Here is a 27272-nt window from a genome sequence, read left to right as displayed (position 1 = left end):
TGGCATATGACTCCCTCTCTATATAGCTGTATTGATAAGAGAATCTCCTCTTTTTTCTCTTCTTTTTGCAGGATCGTATGTCGCGGACTGTACAAACAAGCACACATACGCGTGTGTGCTCCAGCACATTCTCATACACAAGCTCCGAGTCGATATTGTCAGAAAAGCTTGTAGTACGTTGGCTGTGGGTGCACAGAGTTAAAGACGAATTCATTGCAAATAAGGCCCAAAAGACTCGGGAACTGTCAGTGCAGTGACTGGCCGCGCTACTGCCTATAAATACGCAGCGATCTAATCGAGGATAACGACAAGGAACATGACAAAATAAACGAATAATCACCAAACGAGAGAAAGAGCGAGAACGAGGAATCATTCCGTGAGAGATTCGACGTTTTCCCGAACAAACTAGCGGAAATACCTTCCTGTCTTCCAAACATTTTCCTTTTTCTCTTCACTGTTCTGCCTCTTTCGCCTGTAGATATGTTAGCGGGCTCAGGTACCCGCTGCGAGTAAGAGAGAATGAGAGAAAGAGAGAGAGAGAGAAAGTATGAAAGCTCGAAAGTTTGCTCGTTCGATCTACACTGGCAGCGGCGGAGCACTGCCACCACCACCGCCTGCGGAATATCTGCCATTTGCGGTTAATCAGTCTGCGCGTCAGCCCGTCAAGCTTTTCATTATTATTCGTCTTTAGAGCATCGTTCTAGCAGTGTTGATATGGCGCTGCTGCTTCTTTTAGGAATGTTTTCTTACAAATCATTCTGGTATTGAAATTGTCGTGTAAGCAGCCACCTGATTTTTGCCTCGCGCAGTAATCAGACAACGATGAAACAGCTGCAGCACCCAATAGTCCGATTTTCTATGTAAGACTTGTCAAAATTATGAAATTTCATATTCTACTAAATGAATAAAATACCATCTACATTGCAATAAATATTTCAATGCGTGAAAAAAATTCCTTATTGCACGATAACCCGAATGAGCATGGACCTTTTTTTGATGAAAAATCCAAAGAAGCATATGATAAAAAAGTATTTGTAAAAAAAAATAATTATAATAATTTTGTCGTTTACACAATGAAGAAGAAGTAAAAATATTAGTGTGTCAGGATAAGGAAGGGAAGAGAAAGTAGGAGATGAAGGGAAGGTCACAATTTATCAAAGCAGAGTCTGCGGATAGAAGTGAATTTCCCATCGTTTCTCGATAGACGCGCGCATATACCTATTCTCGCGCGTCACACAGGAGCTATAGCGCCTCCTCGTCTATGCTCGTGCTCACAGCTCTTCAGATATAGTCGCTTTTCTCTTTCACGATGATAAAGCAAATAGATAATGTCCGAACTTTAATTAAAATTGGACGGATGAGCGACGTCTTTGATTACCCGAGAATTTAATTAATCGCGCACGATCAGTTATATATACACTTTGTATACTTGTAATATGAGTGAGAGCCGTGTACATTACCGCCAAACCCTTGCATCGACATATATTTGCAGCCTATGCTTACTTAATTTTTTCGTTTTCTTTTACTCTCTTGATTGGGATAAATGATCGAATCGAGTTTTAATTTGAAATAATTATTGCTAATTTATTTACTTTAAACAAAATCTTCAAAAAATTTAAATAATTAACAACGCTACTTATCAATACAATTTGTTTTGAGCGATTCTACGTCAAGGCTTTATATCCGAAAAACGAAATTGAAACTAATCATGTACTCTTGAGAAGAACTTTGAAAATAAATTCTCGTTTTGGCCACGAAAAATTCACAAAAATGAGAAAAAAATTTTTTCCATCTGTTCAGCGCTACCAGAATGTTACTATAGCTTTCCTTACTGCGCGAAACGTAGATTAAAATTTATTAGAAGAAAACCAAAATTTGAGCCTCTATCGACCCATGAGAAAAAACCTCAGAGGACTGAATTTCTGCAAATTTCACTTATCTATATCCTTTCTAAGCGTACATACAGTATATAGAGTACATTTAATTACATTTTTTGGGATATCATGCTTGAGGTGCAATAGCCCACACTTGTATACTTTATCTAATTATATTTGACTTTTTTAGACGAATTTTCAGATAAAGTTTTAGAGACATGCTTAATACTAATGCGATTTTTAATGAGGTTGAAAAATAACTGTATCAAAATACACAAAAAAAATACTATGACGCTAAAAAAGATTAGTAAAAAAATATATACATCGAGCATTGATAATTGCCACCAATTCAGCTCTAATGCAGGAGATTTTAAAGGACCAGCTCCGTAACGAATAACATACTTGATCCAGTACTCGGCCGTATCCATTGGACTCATCGGTCTGTCCTTGAATAATCTCGAATTATATTCTGCTCTTTCTCTAAAAAACAAAACATTAAAATTTATGACCATTAATATTTCTAAATAATTAATTAATATTTATAATAAATAATAATGCTTATTTGTACATTGAAAATAAAAATCGTACTTGTAAACTTTATAATTTGTAAATATTTCATTCAAAGCCCAATCTAGAGAATTAGTTGTTAAATTGTCAAAATCTATTTTTAAGGACATTTTCATTTGGACAAACTTATCCACATTTATCGGTTGATCTCCAAACAACGGAATACCTATCATAGGTACACCATAATACAAAGCCTCTTGAGACCCCATCAATCCACCGTGTGTGATGAATAGCTTGACATTTTTATGCTCTAAATATTTGAAACCAGTTATTGCTATGTAAAAATGAGAAAGTTAATAATTATGATAAATACTTAATACAGCTTGTTGAGGAATCCACGGAGAAGTTAATACATTTTCTGGTAGATTAGGAGGTAATTTTGTCGGGTCGGCTATTTTCAATAACACTCTTTGGTTCAATTTTCTCAATGAATTATAAATTTCGAAAATCTGATGTTTTGGTAGAGTTTCAATTAATACCATTGATCCAAAAGTAAAATATACGACCCCTGAGTTACTCTCATCAAGCCACTTTTGTAAATCCTAAAAAAATAAATTTTGGATTTTATTAAAAGTTTTGTTTAAAATAAAATAACAAATATTGAGTTTACCACCGGAAGTTTTGGGTCTTCCTCCATGTGTAAAGCACTGAGCTCTACTAAAGATGGAACCAATGGCTTTATCCCAAATATTACTGGATGTCTATTAACAAACGTTAAAGCAATTTGTTTTTCAATTTCTCTTACATTGGGCATGTCAGGACTCAAATATTTTCTCATTAGCTCCGTTTGGATTTTTTCAGTTTTTGAATGAAAGCGAAATTTTTCATAGTGATAATGTAATAAATTCATCAATCTATCCCAAAATTTAGTTTTGTCAAAATATTTTGTAGAGCAGGATGGAACGTAAGCTAAATTATCATCGTTACCAATGAAATCACTTATCCAAGGAAATTCTACTAAAGTTGAAATTCCAATAACAGGTACTTTCAAAAGGTGACCAAACCCCATAAAACAACTAGATCCGAATGCCTAAAAAATTTAATTTATTTTGAGTAATAAAAAGTGTTGTTAATTCATATTAACAGATTTATTTTTATATCCTTGTTCAGTGTTGAAGGAAACGATTTAATGACAAAACTTCAAGTTAGTCGATGCTCAATTTGTTTACAACCAACAAAGTATGAATTGAACAATTTTTTGTATTATTAATTATTGTGATAATTTATCACTAATGCTAATCATCACTGATAAACAAGGAGAGACTTACTTCAAGAACGACGAGATCATAAAGCTTATCTTTACTGCTTTTGATTTTTTTGGTTAATTTTTGAAAATCTGGTAAATTCATGTAGTGGCAAAGATCACTACCATAACGATCTGCAACCTTGACCGTAACATCTTGAGCTATTGTTTTTGCATAATCAATGTGAAAGCTATTTATTATGGGTGGCTCAGTACCACTCAAATTCACAACTATTCTGTACGTTTCAGGTGGATTTTTTGCGGGATAATGCGTCACAACATCAACTTGGTGTTTACGTTCAGCTAAACCTTTAGCAAATGCAGACAGCATATTATCATGACTTTTGGCATGGAATGGAAATATTGCCAAAATTTTGTAGGCTCTGCTGATTGACAAATTTATTAATAACACCGTTATAATTATCTTGAAACTCTTCATTGTTTTTGTTAGAAATTGAAGCGAAACAAAATATTGTCACTACAGATCACATTTACGAAGAATCAAAAAGCCGAAATTATCACATGAATATTTCGAATACAACTATCTAGATACTACTTTACGAATGCCTTGTATACGTTCAATCGATTAATAGATACGGCTTATCTTAAAACATTTGAAGGATACAATAATTGAAATATCGGTTAGTATCATGTTAAATGCACTCGTGCGTACTTTAATAAATAGTATTCATTTAATCAGACATATTGGTAAAATATAATAAAAAATTACATAACGTGATGTAACTTGAAATGATGTCATGTTTCTATTATCAGTTATTTCATTGTTGCAAATTAAAAAATAACCTCGCGCAATAGTGCAATATTTTTATTACTCATCCACATCAATGTAAAATTTCATGATAAATAAGGAAGATAATCAAAAACATGCATGTTTTGATTTAAAAGTCTAATATTTGAAAATTTATGGACAATATTTATAATAAAATAATCTTGGTTTAAATGTAATTTATTTTTGCAATGGTGCTAAATTTTTTCAATAATTTCTAATTTTAATGCACGCAAATAGAATGTCCAATACAAAAAATAACTTGAAAACCCTATGAAAATGTCATGAATAATTTGTCCAAAATCCAACTTGTACACATGGAATATACTGCACTAACTGTAATATTCAAAGAAATCCCAACTGAATATATAGTCTTATAAATGTAAAATTTTGCGTAAAAATTTAAGAAAATTGAGACTTTCCTCTTATATCCTTTTGTATGTAAACAAGTTCAAAGTTGAATTTTGAAATTAAAAATCTTTAGTCTTGATTACTGTCAAATTTAAATAACTTATAAATTTTTTTTCAAATGAAACGAACTTTAGAAATTTCGTTGGAAGTTGAGTGAAGTACTCAACATTAAAAGTTACATACTAGAATAAGCAAATAAAGTTTCCATTATTATATATTCACGAATAATGATTCGTTGAATTGGGCCACCCTGAAGAACCATCATTGATTTGCCGAGAATATAATTAATTATAAGATTAGTTACTAATAGTTGTATTTATAATCTGATTTCGTGTGAGCGCCAAGATTAAGAAGTCAGGAAGAAAATATGCACACTCCTGAACGTCACCCCCCCCCCCCCCCCCCNNCCCCCCCCCCCCCCCCCGTTGGATACCTCCATGAAGGGTTTGAAAAAAATCGAAAAAATTGACATCGCACAGAGGTCTGTTGACGAGCCTCGCAGAGACTCGCGATGGATAATAAGGTCAACCCCTCTCAAATGGCGTGATATCGAGCTCAATTAGCCTGATACCGATCTTGAATAGGTCGATATCAATGTAGATTTTTTTATACCAGAGAGGTGGTGTGAGACTCAAATCAATTTTTTTTATTGGTTTTATAATTATTAATAAACCATATTTCTATGGCTGAAAGGTAAAACTACATAAGTTCATTGTTTTTAAAATCGAGTTTATGACCGAAATCACCTATATTTAGTGTCTACTTTAAGATGTAATTGTCAAAACAGGTGCATCTAATGTCTTTGGATTCAGCAGGGCGCATAACAACATAACTCCACTTTGCGATAAACGTGGAAAGGCATAACTGCATAAGTCCACGTATGCGAGCTCTACTATGCGATAGAGGGTTAATTTTGATTTGAAAATGAAAGAAAACGGCATTGGAACATACTCACGGATCGCGCACACGACGGATGTTGCGAATTTGATTTCAACAGATAGTAAATTTAACACGCGAGAGGGCGTAATTTGGCAATTCTCGGTTGTAAATCGTCACTCGCAGTCGTTAGGTATACTGCGTTCTTGTAAGTTTGTATCAAATTTAATAATCGAGTAAAAGAACGTGAAATTCTTTCGAACGTTACATAATCTGAAGTTTACTAAAGTATTTACGTATATGGCAGTCATAGAGATTTATTATTCGATGAAATAAGAGTGATACAATATGGATCTTATACAAAGATATAAGTCTGTCGAATATTTCCAGATTTTTTAGTAACCAGTAAAAAGATACAACAACATTTATGCGACGCTCGAGCGCCCGCGCGGGGTTGCGATAAACTCGTATAATTGTTAAATTTATCAGTAAAAAGTGTTTTGATGAGAAATCACCTTTAGTGTAATTACTACTTTTTTGGGTAACATATACAAACAGAGCCCAGAATTGGAATTGGGAGAGATGATGATCTGCGCACTATAAGAACTTCAGTATGTTAGATACTAAGTTGCGAGGTAGAAAAAATATTTCGTCGCGGTGAACCACACTAGAAGAAAATTCAAAGTCGTCGGACTGTATTACGATAGCTAGTCATGCCCCTTCAAAGCGTACTACCGCAACCACACTGACGACTTGTGTAGTTTTATGAATGCAAGTTGCTGTCGCTCCACCGCCACTGAAGCAACTGCATGACCCTCACATCCTCTTTTCCTTCAACCCACCTCAGATGCGTAGCAAAGAGAACTGCACGTATCCCACAATATTTTATGTATATCATAGCCTGTACCGTCTCGCGCGCTAAGCGCAAACATATAATGCTGAATAAAAAGTAAAGGTGTATATTATGTCGACCTCATCGTTTTTTCACATTTTACGATGGTTTTTTGCATGTGGCGCGTTGTTTGTACTGATATACGTATAGTCTTATAGAGTAAAGAAATGAAAAAGAAAGAGATGGGCTACTTTTTTTCTTTCCGGCTATCATTACTTAATGACTTTCGGTGTGTATCACAGAGAAACTTACCGTCTTGGCAACGGTGAATGTCGAGCAACATCCGGTGCGCGATGACTGTTTTAAAGTGCCGAGAAGCAAAATCGATGAAACTGCCGACTTCTTGCCAATGATCCGGTAATGAGAAAAAACATATAAGCGCGTGAGTATCATAAAGCAATTATTCACGCATTATAATAAAATATCAAAATATGATGCATAAGGAATAAATAGCTCGAAATAACTGTTAAAAAAACTTTTTCAAGGTGCAAGGGAGCAGATGAAAATAATGAAATTGAGAAAGTAACGAAGGCTTGAAATGATGAATCAGCGAGAATAAAGTTTAGGTACGAATTATATTAGAGGAAAAGGACGAGCAAAGCACAGATCAATCGGGTGAGCCCACTGGGTGCAGAGAACGACGTGAAAAGCTCGCACAGGTACAGGTAGATGCGCCGCGAGACACGATATGGAAGGAGCGGTAGTATATTAAAGTAAGATTGCAATTGCGGTGCTCGTTGGCGAAAAACAGTCATAAGCGCGTGAATGAAGCTCTCGCGCGAGGGAGAGAGCTGCTACGCACACGGGGTCTGCGCAGCGATGTACGAGCGTATAAGCGCTGCAAGCGTGTAGGTACACATACACATGATACGCTCGTGGCGGTACGAGCGTGCGATATACCCCAAGAGAACGAACGAAAGAGCCTGGCCGCATTCATATACGGTATATATGAGTTAACGTGGCTGCCTCGCGTACATCATTATGATTGATGGCTTCACCTTACTTTGTAATTAAAACTAGTTGCCATTGTGTGTGCAACTCCAACGAGAAAGAGAGGGAGAGAACGAGAAGAGCGCAAAGCTACGCGAAGCCACACGCCTCTTTCACTCTCTCTCTCTCTCTCTCTTCTGCATCAGCCTTGACGATATCTCTTGGTGCGCTAACTGCGCCTCGCTCGTGCTCTGCACCTATACACACATTACGATGTGTGAGAAGCGTCGCGCATCGCTCTCCTATGTAATAAACAGCCTCTACTAGACGTATCTTCGACTCGATGAGCTCGAATTTCGCCCTTATTTCTTCGTGTACCGACTTGATACTTCGCGTTACAGCTGGAACCAATGTATGTTTTATGAAGAATATATTGAAAATATATACAATTATAATTCCTTTTATTATCGACTCGATACATTATACTTTTTTTCTTTTTAAATAATCAGTTCGGTTAATAAAAAGCAAAGATGCATGAATGCCCGGTCATTTAAAATTTTTGATTTGGCCTAAAGTACTAGTCGTACGAGTCATATTGTGAATCATTGCAGAGAAAAAAGAAAAATCAGTAACGGTTGTTAACGAAGAATCTTTAAATATAAATTATTGAATTAAATCGTCACATTCTCGTGTTTATGCGATGAAGAATCTTCGGTTCCAGTGTAGTTGGATGGAGAAAAAGCGGAAGAGGAAGGGTGATCGCCGCGCAGGAGACAGCTAGAGACAAGCAACGAACGCAAACACGTATATATGAAACGGGGGGTCGAGGAGCTAGGTGTTGGAGGGAGGTAAAGAGAACGAGAGCGCCTCGCTTTCCCGCGGCCATGCGTCATAGTTATCTGCGCTTTTTGCTCGCTCGGAGACTGATTTAGAGCCGTCTAAGGACCCGGGGCCCAAACGAAAATTAAATAATTGCTAATTTATGGCATGGATCGCGCTCGCAACGAGCTTCGCAGAGTAGCAACACGTCTCAGCTCGCCCTTTCCCTTCCTCTTACTCAATGTATTCCTCTCTTCCTTGACTCGTCTCCCCTCGCGCTCACCCTAACATTCCGCGCACTTTTGAATTTTCCAGAAACGAGGAAATGACACGGATACGCGCCATAGATAAGGAGTAACTTGAATCTACATGCTTTCTTAAAGGAAAGCCCTTCATCATCTAGAATTTTGGTCACCCTTCGGGTCATTTTTACCTTATTAAACTTTAGCTTGTATCAAGTTTGTGTTAAAACCTCCACTTCTAAACTTAACCATTATCTCAACGAAATTACTATTTCAACGTATAGATTTATATTACATTTTGATACAAATGAGATGAATAAAAGAATAAAACTAAGCACATGGCACTAGAACAATGCGGCCAGCACAAGGTTATACGATGCAGCAGTTCTACGTTCAAGGGAACACAATCAACGCTAGATTTCGGTATAAAATAGAGACTGTGGCATATGTAGCGGAAAATCACTCGGAAATTCATCAAAAGAGCTGCTCTAACATAGCGTGAGTCGTAAATGGTACAATCTTATGCAAGAAAAATCTGCGTGTCGTGTCGCATAAATCAAAAGATCATGTCCCCCCAAGGCAGCCAGCTCAAAGTTATATAGGCAGGCAGTCAGGCAGTCGGATAGGCATTGAACCCTCGTGCACTGCAGCTCGTCATGCAGTGCACAACGTTGCAATGCGCGTATTTTCCACCATTCATATATACATACATACGTACCTACCTACCTACGTATAACATACACAACCTAACAGAGATTGTGTCTCTATGCGTCTGACTGTACGCGATACAGCAAATCCTCTAACTGCCGATTGACAGACCAATAAAGCATTCGATACCATGACAGGCTCTACATAACATGTCGCTTTATTGTCTGTGTGTACGCGTGTGTCGTGAAAAATTCCCTGCTGTAATTGCCCATTAGTCCAGATTTATCCCCCTCCCCTCCCCTGACACCCAACCGTCGCGTTACGAATACTTACTTCGGCGTTTTCAACCATAGTTTCTTGAGCGATTTATTCAATTCAATCAGCTCGTTACGAGTCAGCAATTATTATTCTTTCCTACGAGTTGAAAAGAGATATTAGTAGATAAAAATGAAAGTGATACACCGAAAATTGAAGCTTCTTTAACCGGCTTCTGAGTGTTCGAGCTAATTTTGACTCGAAACCTAATGGGATAAAGTGATATCTCAGGTCAAAATATTCAATTTTTTCAAAGCAAGATTGAAATTGATGCGTGAAGTGCGTCTATAAGTTAATTACATTAGAAAAGAATCGCGTTGTAATAAGTCGCCTTTCACGTTACTTGTTCATTACTAGCACCTGTGGTTGTATCATTTGCATGCATAGCCACAGAGCGTGTAACCGATAGAGTTTAATCAAAGCATGAGGTATTGGGTGAAAATTAAACTTATAAAAAATAACCCATCGCATTTACACTTCTTTTTTAATGTGCGTTACATGTATGCATACCTTTAATAGTAACGATACAATGCACAAAAGTAGTTAAAACGAGTTAAACTTACAAAGTGCTATATGTAAATTAATAGCGACGTGCTTTAATTCGGCAATGAATAGGGGTGATCGCCCTTGGTTTGCTGATTCAACCACTGGCTTGTGATTCACTAGCTCAACGCGCTCTATGTTGCTCTTACGAAGAGCGGCGCATCCTGGGAAAGCTTTCGAAACTATACTTGACGTCTTGTAACAATATTTATAGGCCCGGTAGGCATTATGCATCTTTATATAATTATTCTCTTATTTTATTTTACTGAGCTCAGGTTCTTTTATCATTTTCTGTATTGCATTTTATTTTCAAAGCACTAAAGACTTTCAACCAATCCAGATCTTGCATGTGTCATGCATTTCAAATATTTTTGAGTCGTTATCGATTTTTGATCGCGATTAAATTTGAACACTTATTCTGAAGAAACGAAAAAATGGATTTTAAAGTTGTAACTACTTTTCATAATTTTATCACTAATGCAAAGTACGAAGTGTGTGCCATGTGCAAAAAGATAAAGAGCGCAAGTGAAACTAAGAGAGAAAGAGTCCAAATTTATCGTTAAAAATAAATGGGGGCCATGGGATATAAATCTCGGGTATTATAATGGGATCTGTCTATTATTAAAGAATGAGTGATTTAAGAGAGGGGTGGAGCTCAAGCTTGCGTACTTTCGTTTCGCTTGTTCTCGCTCACCCTTTTCTCTCACTCTTCCGTCAAAAGTGGGTGGGGATTATATATATATATCCTTGTGGATTGCAGATCATGAATTTGATCGTCAATTCAAACGTAAAGATTGGACAACTTACGGCTCACCGTCTTTTTCTTATGTCATTAATTGTTTTCAACTGATATAACAATTAAATCAGACTTTCCGTATGCGCATGAGACGATAATGACTATTATTTAACATTGTTGCATTAAATATAGGCATCCCTCATTATCCGCGGGGGTTACGTCCCGAAAAAGTACATCAATAATCAATCGCCTCAGACATGTGTTCTGATATCGTTGGACGTTATTTTTTTGTTTACCAACGTACTAATTGTAATCAGGTGATCGAAGTTAGAATTAAATAATCTATCTACCTAGTACATTTTTTGGGATGCGATAAGAAATTGTATTAAATTTTCATTTTACATTACGTATTTTACTTTTAATTTTTGCCAAATGACCTTGGTATCTATAAAGATTCTCCAATTTTATCTTTATTTGCCGATGCTGATATGCACGATTCAAATGTAGACTAATTGAAATTTGATAAACAAATGAATATAATTTTAAACCATTTTTTACTTCTTATATATGTAGACAACGACATAATGTATTTAAAAAATGAACACATTGATATTATTTTACAATAATTTTAGTCGACACCTTAAATTTACATATAAAAAATAGCCAAATATATTGTAGTAAAACCTCGCTTTACGCGACTGCTATTAAGGGGTGTATCTAAAATGAAAATGTAATATTTTACATATAATTAAAAATTTATTGAAAAGGACTACCCGATGAAACTGGATGAAACTACCCGATGAAATTGGCTGAAATTTGGTGCAGTTACTCACAACTACAGTACGGAGGGCTCCACAGAGCCGTTTTTCGAAAATCAGTCTAGTTAAAAAGTTGTTTCAATTTACATTTTTAATGCTCGGTCGGTTAAAATTTCAGGCTGATAAAATTAATGGTTTTTTCATACCAGTGGCCCGAAAGTGACTACTTCCCTGCTGCTGCGCAAAGCGGGGAGAGCGATTTTTGGGCCACTGCGTATGAAAAATAGTATATAGGCCTATGCCGCGAAAAAAAAGCCCCAGAGCACGTGTTTATCGGCCTCGGCTTCGTCTCTGCCACTAATTGCACGTGCTCTACGACTTTTCTGTTTTTCGCGGCCTAGGGCAGTAAAATACTATTTTCAATTTGGAGGAGGGAGGTCCCCTTAACCAAAGTTTTTGCTATCAAAGAGATCCCGCTTTAAAGAGTTAATCCCATATAAGACAATGCACTTCCGTTGAAATCGTAAAATTATCCGCTATTGAGTGGTGTCCCTTAAGAGAGAATTTACTGTAATAATAAATTTTTTGTCACTATTTCTATTAATAATAATTTTTTAATAAAAAATTTACTCTGCTGAATCGAGGATTACAAAGCATGTCAATACTTATAAACATGAATTTAATTAAGTGTGATTGTCTGTATACAACAATCAAACTGCATTAACTCATTAAGGGCTCAAAGGAGGCTCAAATAATTATATATTTCTATTTGTAGTATTAAGCTGAAAAAGTGAAAAAAAATTTTTTTTCAGAAAACAGACATAAGAGCCTTTTTCAATACCCCATTTGAAAGTACTTTGTCCAGTTAAATACTTACAAACACATAAATTAACTTGTATCAGCCTATGACCCTTCAGCGAAGAGCATTGAGGATATCTAAGCTGTTTGTCGTAAGATTCTAAGTGATGGCTTGACACGACTAAGTTCTATGTCATTTCATTTTCTTCGATGGATCATTATCCATCAACGCAACCTCCAGCTAAGCATAAGATCCAATTTGACTACTTCCACATACAATTTAATAAATTCATTAATGATTATTTTTGATAAATTTTAATAAAATATTTTATTAAATTGTATGTGGAAGTAGTCAAATTGGATCTTATGCTTAGCTTGAGGTTGCGTTGATGGATAATGATCCATCGAAGAAAATGAAATGACATAGAACTTAGTCGTGTCAAGCCATCACTTAGAATCTTACGACAAACAGCTTAGATATCCTCAATGCTCTTCGCTGAAGGGTCATAGGCTGATACAAGTTAATTTATGTGTTTGTAAGTATTTAACTGGACAAAGTACTTTCAAATGGGGTATTGAAAAAGGCTCTTAGATCTGTTTTCTGAAAAAAATTTTTTTTTCACTTTTTCAGCTTAATACTATAAATAGAAATATATAATTATTTAAGCCCCCTTTGAGCCCTTAACGCGCAAAAGCACAATTTTGCGCATGAATTTTCCATTGTAAAAAAATTATACATAAAGTTAAAATATTTTCTTGAAAATCCATACCCAGGGGTATTTAGGGATGCTCTTTTCGAATCCGGTGTTATTTTTGTGATAAAAAAAAATTATCATCGTTTATTTTGCAATTAAAAATAAAATACGTGATTTTTTGACTTAAAATTTTTTTTCAAAGTCGATTTTTTACCTTGTCCTGCCTTCGGAGGGTTCCCATACAACAAGCAATCGTGCACTTTTTCTCTGAACCTTCAAAAAATGCGCTGCCGCGATTTCTATCTAGCCCCTACATTTCTAAAATGTCAAATTTATACCGAGTAGCGATATAAAAATTCTCTCATTTTTTACTCGGAAACTATTTCACATGCGCTAAATATGAACTAAAAAGTACGATTTGGAGTGTAAAAATTTATTTGAAATCGTTTAGAAAAGAGAAGTGAATTTTTTCAGAATTTTTCAGACCACTTTGAAAATTTTGCAAAATATGACCATTTCCCGGCCTGTCGAAAAAATCCAAAATGTTCAAAAAAAATTCTGAAAAAATTCACATGTATTCTTTGAACAAATTTAAACACTTTCCATTCTATCACTTTTTATTATAAAGTCAATTATTTCCGAATAAAAAATGAGGGAATTTTTATATCGCTGCTCGGCATAAATTCGCCAGTTTAGAAATATAGGGGCTAGATAAAAATCGCGGCAGCGCATTTTTTGAATTTTCAGAGAAAAAGTGCACGATTGCTGGTGTTATGGGAGCCCTCCGAAAGCAGGGCAGGGTAGAAAATCGACTTTGAAAAAAAATTTTAAGTCAAAAAATCATGTTTTATATTTTTAATTGCAAAATAAACGATAATAATTTTTATTTATCGCAAAAATAACACCGGATTCTGAAAGAGCATACCCTAAAACCTCTGGGTATGGATTTTCAAGAAAATATTTTAACTTTATGTATAATTTTTTTACAATGGAAAATGTATGCACAAAATTGCACTTTTGCGCGTTAATGGGTGTAATGCCGGAACTGGCATTATCTGTTGGGCCGCCCCTGACGATCCATCGTCGCCTTGCCGAGTATAATATTAGTCATAAGAATAGTTATTAATTATTTTATTTTGAATCTGACTTCATGTGAGCGCCAAGTGCGAAAGGATAAAACGTAAACAAGCGTTTACGTTGAGATACGAGAGCGTACATATATGAACAGAGGAGAGAATCGAAGATTTGCTTTGAGAGCGAACGGAGCTCGAGTGTGCGAGTTGAGCGCGACATCCACGGGGATGTCTACGTCGGATTGACAAGTACCGCGCGGGTAGTAAGATCCTACGTCGCCCGAGTGAAGAGTGCGAGTTAAATGTCAGTACGAGTCTACCTGAGTGCGCGAGAGAGAACCAGTGGATCCGGCGGCCGAGCAGACTGCAGAGAGAGCCGAAGGTGAATCTAGACCAGGAGAAGATCTCGACATCGTGTGGTGAGTCGGGCGGCCCAGCCCTCGGTCGTTGTGTTTGTGAGTCGTACGTGCCGGCGCGCCCACTGGGGCTACGATCGTCGCGTCTGCCGTCGACCGGGTATTGGGGTACTCTCCTAGGCCGTGTATAATGTTTATTGCATAAGAATCAACCTGGTAGTTGTTATTGTTAATATTGAGTGTTTGTTTCCTGGTGTGAATGAGTGTGAATCCCTGTACTCCCCTTTCTTTCACCCTCTAGGAATATACACTGGAGCAGCCTCTACGTGCTAGGACGGACCTGCAGAGCCAAAGGACACACGTGACCCACACGAGCGCGTAGAGCGAAGTTTAAGGGTTAAAGGGGTTGATAAGTAACCTACGAAACGTACGAAATAATATAGTTGCACAATTTGTAATTACTTTTAAATTTAATTAATAATTAAAAATTAATGTATAATTAAACTCATTTAATTCATAGTCAGAAAGTAATTCTAAATTAAACTCGGCCTTTATTAAAAATTACTTTCTAATTCTATTAATTAAATAATTAATTAATAATAAATTTAATTAATATATAAATTAATAAAATTAATTAAAAATAAATAATAAAAATAATAAATAAATATAATTAATTAATAAATAATAAATAATTAATTATATAATTAAAATCTAATTCAAATAATAATCAGAAACTAATTCTTAAATAAATTTTAGTTAAAATAAAAATTGATCTGTTTAATTGTTCGGAAACTTTGGTTTCTAACAATGTTGCGATTTCACTGCAGTTTCGGTACCCTTAACCACTTATCGTCCACCAGGTCGAACAAAGGCTATAGATTCAACTTTTTCGGGATATTGAACCACTGGACCACATATCGACCAACCATATATCAAATTGATCCAATAATACAATTTTAAAATTAGAAGTAACGTAGTCACATCGTAAGGAAATATCTTAGTGTTTGACTCTTCCGAAACTTGCGAAGAGTCAGAGCCGCACTTTTGTGTTCAAACTAGTGATCGAATTGTAGTCCAGGGTGACTAGTCATCGCGGGGAATCTAAAACAACCTGACGGAAATAAAAACTTCTTAAAGAATTTAATTGTTTTACATTCGATTAAATTCAGATTATATTAAGAATTGATTCTTAGTTCTTAATTAAGTCTGAATTCAATTAATAATTGAATGAAATCAATAGTTATACTTAGATTTTTTAATTAATCATTTGCAACTCTGGAAACAATGAATTTTTTGTTTTGTAATATTTTTGGTCATAAGATACTTGTATTTTTCAAATAAATTATAAATTATGTTTCAACAAATTCAAAATTGTACATCAAATTATTCATTATTTAAATAATTATCCTATCTTTTTAAACTAGATCTGTATCAGAAAAATTATTTACTTTTTTTTTCTTCTAATTTAAAACCCATTTTATTGCTCTTGGAGTAGAACAGACGACTGAAATTCTTCACAGCAAACACGACAACAAAAATAATTAAGAGCACAAACAGTAGAAAAATGGCAGTAAGAAAACCATAAACATCTATTAAGCCTAGTTGCCACCAGGTCAAGTTTAAAGACGGGGGTCGAAGTACAGTCGGCCCGTTACGGATGGTGTATTCAATCCAATATATTGCACTATCCATAGCACTCATAGGCCGATCTCTGAATAACTTTGAATAATATCTTGCGTTTTCTCTAATAAATTAGAACATAAAAAATTGCTTTCACTAGTGAGAAACGTTTTATAGACATTAAGAATAAAGAATTCATACCTGTATTTTGGATCAAATAGTACTGACCGTATAGCTTCGTCAACATTTGATTCAGTCATGTTACTTAAGCTCAATTTTACCGACATACCTTTCGCTATAAAAGACGCTATGTTACGAGGTTGATCTGCGAATAAAGGAACACCAATCAATGGAACACCGTGATATAATGCTTCGGTTGTGCCCATCAAACCACCGTGAGTCATAAAAGCTTTAATATTTTTGTGACCTATAAAAATAAATTGAATCCTAAATTTTGTAGTATAACTTTTTCATCTTAATCTCAAAAAATACCTAAAACAGCTGACTGAGGAATCCATGGCATCGTGTGTACATTAGATGGTAGTCCTGAAGGCAATTTACTTGTATTTGCAACTTTCATCAATACACGAATAGGTTTTATTTTTGAAAACGAAGCATATAAAGTTTTGATTGTATCGGTAGGCAGTGTTTCTATCAATACCATTGATCCAAACGTAAAATAAATTATACCATCTTGGCTTTCATCTAACCATTTCTTCAAATCCTATTATTTATATACAAATAAATTAACTATATTATATCGTTTCATAAATTAGCTTTTAACTACAGGGATCGACCATTTTATTTTACCTCCGGAACTTTTGAATCACTCTCTTCTACGTGAATGCCACCAACTTGAACTAATGTTGGTAATACTGGTTTTACACCGAAGAGAATGGGATGACTATTTACTAAAGTTAAAGATACGCTTTTTTCAACTTCCCTTATATTAGGTAGATTTGGGCTTATATACTTTCTCATAACTGCAGTTTGATATTCCTCAGTTAATTTATGAAACATTGATGTTGCCTTAAAATATTCTACAGTATTTTCTAATCGTTGCCAAAAGTTTAATTCTCCAAAAGCTGAATATAGTCCATTTGGAACAATAGCAGGGTTGTCAGCATTACCTGTTATATGACCCACCCATGGATACTCTACGGCAGAGGATGCAGCGATGATAGGGATATTGAGATGGTGACCTATACCCATGAAACAATTCGCTCCAAAGGCCTTGTGTTTTTTTGTGAAAAATAAGTAATTAAAATTTTCGTAGACTTACATTCTAAAAGAAGGCAATTTGTCGCTTACTTCAGTAATAAGGGCATCATAAGGTGGATTATTTGGTGGATTATGTATTATATCTTGAAATTCTTTGAGTCCCATGAGTTCACACAGACGATTACCATACAAAGTTGCTAGTGGATACACAACGTTATCACCGGCTATGCCAAGGACAAAATCTACTGTGAAATTATTTACAAGATTTTCCATTGTGCCACGTAGATCAATAATATTGTGATAATTCTTAGGTGGGTGTTTCAGAGGAAAATGATTAATAACATCGACGTGATGGCCTCGTTTCGATAACCCTTTCATTATTGACTCGAACATCATTTCATGACTACGACTATTTAAAGGGAAAATTCCTAGTATTCTATAACCGTGATTTTCTTGAAAAAATTGAGCAGTTAACAGGATAATCGAAAAAACTCGAATCATCATATAATCAAATAAAAATATTACACAACAATTATTAGAATATCTTAAACTAATTAATTAAATCAACTTTTAATTAAGTTAAATAATTTTCAGAATTATAACACACTTTTATACTTTTACATATCTAATTTTTCACGTTCCACTTTGAGTTCAAACGATGTGAGGTGCACCAGAGATAAAAACTGTATGTGACAAATATAGTCATGAATGTGCTAGGAAGCATTTGGCTGACGTTTTATTAACAGATAATAACTGATCAGCGTAACGTAAATTGTAACAATTGAAAAATGTAAAACAAAAGTAATGATAGAGTGATGTAAATGATGAAACCTATTATATCACAATCAAATTTCATACGGAAACGATTTTCTTCGTGAAAGATATACAAAGAACATACAAATAAGAGTTTTCAGCTATTGATATTAATTTTTATATTGATATTAATTTCCCAGATTTAGTTATCTTTAAATGACTCTACTTAATTTTTTTTAGTTTTAATGATTGAGTAACTTTTTTCATCATATTGTCCATTTTTTACATCCAAGTTAGAGTTTTTAAAAAATAAATTATATATAATCAAAAAATTGCCAAAAATAGCAATGCAAGAAAGTACGAACATAGGGCCATAAATATCGAGTAATGCCAATTGCCACCAATAGAAATCAAGAGCTGGTGATCTTAATACGTTCCCATTTCTGATGACATATTCTATCCAGAATATCGCATTATTCATTGAACTAACTGGTCGATCTTTAAATAGTTTCGAATAATAGATGGCTTGATTCCTATTAAAAATAATGTAAATAAAGAACTCAATTCAATTGTAGATTACGTATTTAAACTCACTTGTATGTAATATCATTGATCAAACAATTGAACGCGTTGTCCAAATTTTTTTCGTTGATTTCGGTTAATTTTATTGGAATCATCATCCTCTTCGCCACAAATGCTTCAACATTACGAAATTGATCACTGAACAATGGTATTCCAATCATTGGTACTCCGTAATAAAGGGCCTCAATAAGACCACCAAGACCACCATGGGTTATAAAAATTCTCATATTTTTATGTGCTACACAAATATCAATCATGTTTAATTATAAATAGTTGCTTCAGCAATATGTCCATGAAAAATAATACTTTATAGCACTCAAACCGGTGCTATAAAATACTTTTTAATTTTTTGAAATTTACCTAAGACTGGTTGTTGAGGTATCCAAGGTAGAGCTTTAACATTTTTTGGCAATCCTGGAGGTAAGTTCGATCTATTTACAATTTTTACTAAAACTCGCATGGGTGCTAATTTTTCGAATGATTTGTAGATTTGTTTTAAAGTATCAGTTGGTAAAGTTTCTATTAAAACCATTGACCCTAGCGTAAAATAAACGACCCCATCTGTACTTTCATTTAACCATTTTTCTAGCTCCTTCAAAGAATAAAACATAAATTTATCATAATCTATTTATTTGTATCAAGTCAAAAGCAATTAAAAGTTATATTTTCTTAATTAATTATTTACCTGAGGTAAAACCTCGTCACTTTCTTCAACGTGCAAACCAGCAATTTGGACTAAGCCAGGAATAAGTGGTTTGACGCCAAACAAAATTGGATGACTGTTCACCAAAACTAACGAAATTTCTCGCTCTACTTCTCGAATACTTGGCATTTGAGGGCTTATATATTTTCTCATGGACTCTGTTTGACTTTCTTCGGTTAACGAGTGAAATCTATGCAATGCTTTGTAATGACTGTAGACGTTATTTAAACGTTCCCACCAATTCATTCTTCCAACTCCAATATGATATGCATTTGGCACATAAGCAAGATTATCGTCGTTGCCTATTAAATGTGCAACCCATGGATATTCTATGGCAGAAGACAATGCTACTACAGGTACTTTAAAAGCACGACCTAATCCTATGTAACAGTTTGCTCCAAATAACTATTCAATAAATAAGTAATTTTTAGAATTATTTGTTTATAATAATCAAATTTATATCCAATTGTAAAAGCATTATAATACCTCTGTTATTACAACATCATATGAAGAATTTTTTCGTGGGCCTTTTATTAATTTTTGCATCTCTGGTAAACCCATGAAATCACAAATTCTGTTTCCATAAGAAAGTGCTATCAGATCAACAATTTCACCAGAAATTTGATTAATAAATTCAACTGTATAATTATTCACAAGATTCTCCATGGTTCCGTTCAAGTTGATTATGTCATTATAATTTTTTATAGGTTCCATTAACGGAAAATGTGTCACAACGTCCACTTGATGTCCATGTTTTGCCAGACCTTTCATGAGAGATTCGAATATTATATTGTGACTCTTTCCGGCGAATGGAAAAACTCCAAGAATTCGATACGCATCACACTCCATCCATCCAGTTATACAATTTAAAATCAAAAAAACTTTAATGTAATTCATTATGTTCAATATTTCACGTATACTGTAAATTATCACTTTCTATTATCCGATACAAATTGACAGCTTAAAATGATAAACTTCGCACACGAGCCGCGTGAAATATACGTTTGCTCTGCAATACCAGCAATGTCTGAGCATGTTTGAGATTGTTTAAAGCCTAATCTTCATCAAATCAAAATCTTTCACGCTTTAATTACACTTTACAACTGATCGAGCGAGTACTGCCAGTGAAAAAGTTATATTTATTACAACTGATTACAGAAATTTCAATCTACTACTGTTTTAATTTTTACATAGAAAATATAATTTTAAATATAATAATTATGAAATACTGAGAGTTTTTTATTTTCTTCCACTTATAATATAAAAAACTTATAAAAAATGAATTTTTATTTCAATCTAATAATTTTTACCGAATCACGTAAAAACATATAAATAATTTTTAATTCGAGAGAAAGTTATTTAAAATTCACAAAAATGCTCATATAGCTGATCATCATAAGTAGAGTATTGTTGTCAATGTCAAGGTTAAATCTTTAATAACATTTCGAATAGTACAAGTCATCTGATGTAATCGCGTGATTTGCGGCAGTAGCGATAATAAGAACTTCCCGATATAATAATACATTGTAAAGGAAAAAAACGAACATTTCAATTTTTCATAACTATGAAATTGTTAGCTTTACCAAACAGCATTGCACGATAGCAAAAAATATTTGAAATCGTAAAGAAATGTTATCTTTCAATCTTGTCTATTTCGTTTTTTTATATTCTTTATTTATATAAGAACACGATATTTTATTTGTACATTTACACTGATAAATTCTATTATAATTATCGTAATATATCGTTATATATTAATAAGGAGTGATAAATGAATTGCAAAATTTAATTTTAATCGAATCAATTTATTCAAACTGAAATCGATTGGAATCGTAAAAATAGTGATATAAACAAAAAACATAACTGAACTAAGAATGCACTCTTATACAGCGTGTTGAAAAATGAAAATACTAAAATTTGAGACATCAATGTCACTGAAACCCCATTGATTGATAAATGAATAACTTATAGAAAATAAAAATGTAACCTTGAGCCTTTGTTAATCCGTGAATAATCCAAAGAACGGGCACACATTTCTCGGATTTTCATATTTAATATTCTCAATAATAGTACATTCCAAGTGTTAATTTTTTTGTTGTATCACAATTTACGTAATACATCTTATGTATAGAACGTCGATTCTTTGCCCCCTGGCTGTTCTTATCGCACAACTCATTTCTGTATGTCGTCGGTCTGGAAAGTACTGCACTAGATGCTTTGAGATGGCTGTATGTACATGTAGGTGGGGAAATATATTTACGACTGTCCAGCTCATTGGCACGTTTGTGTGGGCTTGCGGGAACACGATAGCTGAGCGAAATGTTACTCACCACAAATCAACAAGAAAGCTACCACCCGATTTTTCTCTCAGCCACGAAGCCCTGGAATTTTTCTCTGCCAGGGATAAGTTTGACTTATTGGTGACAGTACACTACCACTAGCTTGACTATTACCGTTGTTGCTTGCAATGAAACTCAAAAAATAAAACATCGACCGCAAAACTCCAAAGGTTCTGCACTTCGCTCTGAGGCCTCTGTTTTGCTTTAGCTAGAAACATAATTTTTTAAATGGGGAGATGGAAGGAAATTCAAAGGCATTAATAAATAAGCCATAGTTACTGAAGCTACATTATCAACCCTTTGGTATACGAATATTTGGAGATAAGGATATATCTTGATACATGTAGGAATATTAACACCAGTTAGGATCATTAATATTAATAACACAGGCATAGAAAAAAATGAAAAAGTTTAGTTTCAAAGTCTGGACCAAATATACATTCGGGATTGCTGAATCTGAATCGGCATTGGTTTTTAAGGGTTGGTTTTATTTGAAGGTCAGATTGAAAAAAGTAGTAAGCAATTTTAAAAAAATCTATATTAACCTCTAGAGGATTTAAGAGGTCATATCACCCATAAAAAACTGGTATAAAAGATATCTTAAATCATTGATCGATCATAGGCAAAGTGTCAATCAAAATATTGGTTTTTTCCCACTCTAACCTAAAATACGCAACTTTGCCGCTAGTTTTAGGCTCTCGTAGGAAAAAATAGTATCTCAAACTGGTGCAGATATGGTTTTTTAACAAAACTCGTTACAGCACTCGCCTTCGGCTCGTGCTATAATCCCTCGTTTTGCTAAAAAACCATATGTGCACCCGTTGAGAAATATACTATTCCGGCCCTCTAGAGGTTAAGGTTTTTGTGCCAAAAAAAGAAGCAGCTGTGCGTAAGAATGGAGATTTTGGTACATCTGCTGCCACTGTATAGGCGAAGCTGCTGCCTCAATGTTTTTACAGCAGCTACCCATATTTTGGCACCGCAGCTACCCCAATTTACTATTTACGTACATCAGTTGCCCCTATTTAGGTACGACAGTTGCCCCCATTTTGGTACAACAGCTACTACTACTTTATATTTAAGCTCACTGCTGCTCTGATCCAGGCACAACTTCTGTTTTTATTCATGGTACAGCTGACTTCGTCGGCATCTGACCTCGGATTTGGATTCAACATTCGTAAAAACCTTAGTATGACCTTTTTTAGATTTTTTTACTACTTTTTCTCACTCTTTGCTTTAAGCCCCTGACTACTGCCCACCACACTGAGTGGCTTAGTAATTTACTCGTCGACGGTGGTTTTGTAGCAACAGTTGACCACCCCCACGAAAGGCTCAACTCCTTGTTCTGGAGCTGTTGCTCCCAGGTTAACAAACTAGTCCAACAGTTTCTTCTCTAGGATTCCTATGTGTGCAGAGACCCACAGCAGTCGAACCCTGTTGTAGGCGAGCAAGTTTATTTTTGAAGTTTGATCTTATTTTTAATATTTTGGGGGTTTTCAAGGTTAGAAATATATTTTTTGACAACAAATTTGAATCAAAAATCACGATTCTACAATTTTTCCATACTAACTCCAGAAAAGTAGAATGGAATGATAAAAGTAAAAATCCAATTTTAAGAATTTTCATTGTTCGATCTACTCTTTAAAAGTAAATTCAAGTTTTTAATTTCTATTATTGGCATATCACGCCAACTATGGTTTAGCCTATACATGTACATCATTCTTGAAATAATTGTGACCTCCCTTTACGATGAAATAAGACTTGATTACTTTCTGACTAAAAAATTGGAAAATTAATTTTCGAAAGCAAAGACGCGCATACAGCTGAAAAAATTGATACATGCTCTTACTTTGAAGCAAGATCAAACGTAAACGAGCCTGCAAGTAGTCTCATCATAATTACACTATAAAGAGTACGAGGTACAGTCTGACCAGCGCAAAAGCGAAGTAGTATTCGCGCTCAAGGCGTTAATGCTCAGTAGCGGCGGTCTGTTGATAATTACAGTAGAGGGCCGTGAGTGATAATGAAAAAACAAAAACAGCTCGGCTCAAGTCTGCACAGCTCTCTCGCGACGTGACCATAAAACAGTAACAATGTTAATTATCCGAGCGCATTATTTATCCTCGCGTCTGCATGCAAATACAGTTGGTTGTAGTTGGGCATGAGCACGTCATCAGCGTTACAGCACAGGGTCCAAGTTGTTGAAGTTATCGAGATAGGTGGGTGCGACAAAAGTCAAGGAGAAAGAGAGACGAGAAGGAAGGGAAAGAGCGAGATGATACTGGAGAGGCATTAAGCTTCGAGAGAAGGATGCATCATGCACTTGGTACGTGCGTATTTACATAAGGGTTGCAGGAGGACTAGTCAGATAGAGAGACCAGTGTCTCTTTCTCCCTCTACTCCCTCTCTCTCTCTTTCATACTGTCGTCGAGTACGAGCAAGAGAGAGAGCGAGAGAGAGAGCGAGAGGGAGTAGAAGGTAGTAGCTGTGGATGTCCCTGTCGCATAAATCACGCCGGTATCTTCTGGCGCGACGCGGTCTCGCTCATCATGTGCTCGCCGCCTGCGAGTTCTTGTCGCGCCTTAATAACGCTTCGCGACTAGCAGTAGCAGTAACAGTAGCAGTAGAAATAGCAGCCAAGACCTTACTCGAGTGCAGACCGACGAGAAAAGCAAGCAACCCCTCTTTTGGACTACTAGCACTATTACTGCTGCTGTTGCCGCGCGTATATACACTGCTACTTTTGCTAAGCTACAAATCCTGATTATACTCTTATGCGCGCCGTTTCTCCCCCTCTCTCGCTCTCTCCTTGCGTCTGACATTATATACCTTCTCGTTGCAGCACGCGCGCTTCTGCTTTTTGTTTCTCTGCGACGACGGCGATGAGGACCACGACGCCTGCTCACGAGCGCAGCACACATCAAACCTCCACTCGTGCGCAATGGTCGTCTGCATCTGTGCTGCTCCACCTCTGACGGCACATGTATTTATTTCCATTTTACTCTACTACCCCAAAGTATCCATATAGATTTGAAAAAATGCCTAATCAGCAAAGTAACAATGAGTAATTAGATTAACGCTTCATAATTGTAAAAGCGCCTTAGCATGAAGCGCGTACAACGCCTAAAGCATGCAGTTCGCTTTGAATCAATTGTGCAATGTTCCACTTCAATAATGACCGAGCGTGACAATAACAACATTAACGATGCCTAAATTGATGACTTTTGACTGGAAGCTGGATAAAATGTAATGTATAAATTTCATAATGTCCACCTTTCTTATAAATCATACTTTAATATTCCACGTTAGCAGAAATATTCATAAAGAAAAGGCAGCATAACGGCGGACAGTAATAACTCACTCGATAAAATCAAGTCAATATAATATAAAGAGTGGAAGTAGGGGAAAGAAAGATGCAAACCTTTCAATAAATTCGAATATATACGCATACACATAAGAGCGAGCTATTTCTACTGCAAAAGAATAATACGCGTAGTGTATGACACAAAAGTAAAGAGAAACAGAGCAATCCATTATTCAAGACCTTTTTTTCTTTTTCTGTAGCATAATCGACTTTTCCTACTGACTGCATTGAATGCCTCTGTTGCTCGCGATATATACAGTCCTCATTTCTGATTCTTTCTCTGTTTCTACGTGTAAAAGTAGAGTGTAGTAAGTAGTGCCGCAACAACTTTGATTTTCGCTGGATTGTGCAATGTATCGCGTAAATACATTTATATACTTTTCTCTCAGCGAACCAAATTCGTCTAATTTTTATATTTTCATCTTTGTTTTCATTTCGTGCTCGCACTTCTCGCTCATTACAGCCTTACTGACTGAAAGTTCATGCTGCGTAAATCAATTTTCAATTACTGACTTTGGGTGTACAGTAACAGAGTCAGATATTATTTAAAGACACATAATCGTCAGAGAGAAGTCAAAGAGCGAAGAAGAGGAACGAGGAAAAAGAAAAAATCGAGTAAGCTCTCTGTATTTTTCCTATCAAAGTATCAGCCGAGTAAAGTGTCTTTTGTAACGCAAGCAAATTAAAATATCTGTATTACGAGGTATTTAATTGTTTAAATATTTCCTTAATTGAGCCACAGATCGATACTCTGTTACCACGGTTTTTTATGAGAGGTTATCGAAAGTTGAACATTAAATGACTATAGCTTGCTTTATTGTGCTGCGAAAGTTATAAAAAACGGTTGATTCATTTATTAAAGAATACGCATAGCCAGACTTTTTAAGAAAATATTTAGCGATGAAGGATCAAAATCATGTCATATTAGTTTGTAATCACGCTTATTAGACGACATTTGAGCCTACTAGGCTGTGCATAGAAACGTACTATGATAATTATCATCGTTCAACCAGCATTTACCTTTCCTAACTTGTGATGCTCCGATTTTTTTCTTCGAAAAATTGAATTTTTATCGAAACCCCGTTTTTTGAATTCAGTATGTGACTTATATTGACTCTGTACAGTTCTGCGTTTCATTTTTTATGATAAAAGCTAATGATCTAAGCTGTCCGTAAGAAGTTGCGAAATAACGGTCACCCTAATGGACGATAGCTTATTGTGTGCGTAAGTATAGATACGAAAGCAGCCTTTTGGAGATGTAACTAGATGTAGTTGGTGTACATAATATTCATCATATTATATTATACTCGGCTACAGTCTCATATTTATAAATCAGGGATATATACTGGTTTGCGCAGCGCGAGCAGGATGAGTACAGAACGAGACTCGGTAGGATGGAATTTATAGCTTCGTTCTCTTTTTCCGCTCTCTCAATCCCTCCTGCCCTCTGAGCTGTACGAGTCCTTCGTCTCTTTTGCTTTACAGTACTTCATGGAACTACCGGAATTACGTATATGACAGATTATCTTTCAACTCGCTCACTCAAAAAAATTTTTGTGTATCTGACACGATGAACATTTTATTTGACATGTCAGAAAGGTCTCAGAATTTTGATAGAATTTTGGGGACTGTCTATTATCCTTTTTCAGAAGCCTGAAGTTGGTATTTATTTGAAATACATGAATATTGTGAATATTTCTAAAGTTCTGAGCACAAAATAGAGTGATTTAAAGAAAAATGGGCAAAAGAATTTTTTTTATGCAAATTATCTTAACTTTCAGAAAAAAATGGCCCAAAGTAATCTAAGCACTCGAAACACTTGATACAATCAATTTTTTGGAGGTGAAAATCCAAATCATACTTGATTAGATTTTGTGTGCTTGTAAGTGTTTAGGGTGCTTAAATAAGGATAGTGTATATTTCCTGAAAATATAGACAATTTCCATCATAAAAAGCTTTCTTGTTAAAAATTTTGCATAAAAAAGTTCCGTTTAAAAAATTATTCCTTTGATTAATTATATCTCGGAAACGGTACCGCTGAGATTCCTGAAAATTCTCCTACATATGAAAAGCAATGTCAATAATATGTAGTTAAAATTTCAAGAGGTTGTATCGATAGTTTTTTTT

At 35.1% G+C, this 27272-nt stretch overlaps 3 protein-coding genes across 4 annotated transcripts; all 3 read right to left on the bottom strand.

The window, feature by feature from the left end:
• Positions 1-1579: 1579 nt before the first annotated feature.
• Positions 1580-4370, bottom strand: LOC106659403 (UDP-glucuronosyltransferase 2C1-like). Of its 2 annotated transcripts, none has more exons than XM_023462510.1 (5): positions 3710-4370; positions 3055-3471; positions 2755-2983; positions 2463-2691; positions 1580-2354 (listed from the first exon to the last, which is right to left on the bottom strand). In XM_023462510.1, exons 1-5 carry the CDS (start codon positions 4121-4123, stop codon positions 2042-2044), a joined length of 1602 nt encoding a protein of 533 aa, XP_023318278.1. In that variant the 5' UTR covers positions 4124-4370; the 3' UTR covers positions 1580-2041. The 2 variants fall into 2 exon arrangements, with proteins under 2 accessions (XP_023318278.1, XP_014237446.2); XM_014381960.2 differs by having other exon boundaries at positions 1582-2354; positions 3052-3471; positions 3710-4368.
• Positions 4371-14217: 9847 nt separating this feature from the next.
• LOC106659407 (UDP-glucuronosyltransferase 2C1-like) lies at positions 14218-18012 on the bottom strand. The gene is made up of 6 exons (XM_014381963.2): positions 17495-18012; positions 16994-17416; positions 16676-16907; positions 16385-16610; positions 16012-16307; positions 14218-14981 (listed from the first exon to the last, which is right to left on the bottom strand). The coding sequence occupies exons 1-6, from the start codon at positions 17906-17908 to the stop codon at positions 14893-14895; spliced, it is 1680 nt and encodes a 559-aa protein (XP_014237449.2). The 5' UTR covers positions 17909-18012; the 3' UTR covers positions 14218-14892.
• A 242-nt stretch (positions 18013-18254) lies between these two features.
• On the bottom strand, positions 18255-20560 carry LOC106659406 (UDP-glucuronosyltransferase 2B13-like). Its single transcript, XM_014381962.2, has 5 exons — positions 19929-20560; positions 19425-19847; positions 19100-19331; positions 18752-18977; positions 18255-18690 (listed from the first exon to the last, which is right to left on the bottom strand). Exons 1-5 carry the CDS (start codon positions 20337-20339, stop codon positions 18384-18386), a joined length of 1599 nt encoding a protein of 532 aa, XP_014237448.1. The 5' UTR covers positions 20340-20560; the 3' UTR covers positions 18255-18383.
• Between the last annotated feature and the right edge of the window lie 6712 nt (positions 20561-27272).

The sequence above is a fragment of the Trichogramma pretiosum genome, unplaced genomic scaffold, assembly GCF_000599845.2.
Source record: "Trichogramma pretiosum strain Unisexual culture from Peru unplaced genomic scaffold, Tpre_2.0 scaffold8, whole genome shotgun sequence".
NCBI classification, from domain to species: domain Eukaryota; kingdom Metazoa; phylum Arthropoda; class Insecta; order Hymenoptera; family Trichogrammatidae; genus Trichogramma; species Trichogramma pretiosum.
This window is presented reverse-complemented; position numbering and strand designations above follow the sequence as displayed.

What these genes read in the sequence shown, in the direction of transcription:
- LOC106659403 (XM_014381960.2), bottom strand. Translation starts at nt 4,123, where the DNA reads ATGAAGAGTTTCAAGATAATTATAACGGTGTTATTAATAAATTTGTCA. An exon ending in AAGACCCAAAACTTCCGGTG is followed by an intron (nt 2,984 to 3,051) that starts GTAAACTCAATA and finishes TTATTTTTTTAG; the next exon opens with GATTTACAAAAGTGGCTTGA. An exon ending in TCCTCAACAAGCTGTATTAA is followed by an intron (nt 2,692 to 2,754) that starts GTATTTATCATA and finishes TCAAATATTTAG; the next exon opens with AGCATAAAAATGTCAAGCTA.
- LOC106659407 (XM_014381963.2), bottom strand. Translation starts at nt 17,908, where the DNA reads ATGATGATTCGAGTTTTTTCGATTATCCTGTTAACTGCTCAATTTTTT. An exon ending in ATGATGCCCTTATTACTGAA is followed by an intron (nt 17,417 to 17,494) that starts GTAAGCGACAAA and finishes AAAAAACACAAG; the next exon opens with GCCTTTGGAGCGAATTGTTT. An exon ending in TAAATTAGAAGAAAAAAAAA is followed by an intron (nt 14,982 to 16,011) that starts GTAAATAATTTT and finishes TACGTTTCGTAG; the next exon opens with GTTACTTATCAACCCCTTTA.
- LOC106659406 (XM_014381962.2), bottom strand. Translation starts at nt 20,339, where the DNA reads ATGAATTACATTAAAGTTTTTTTGATTTTAAATTGTATAACTGGATGG. An exon ending in ATGATGTTGTAATAACAGAG is followed by an intron (nt 19,848 to 19,928) that starts GTATTATAATGC and finishes TTTATTGAATAG; the next exon opens with TTATTTGGAGCAAACTGTTA. An exon ending in GTGACGAGGTTTTACCTCAG is followed by an intron (nt 19,332 to 19,424) that starts GTAAATAATTAA and finishes TATTCTTTGAAG; the next exon opens with GAGCTAGAAAAATGGTTAAA.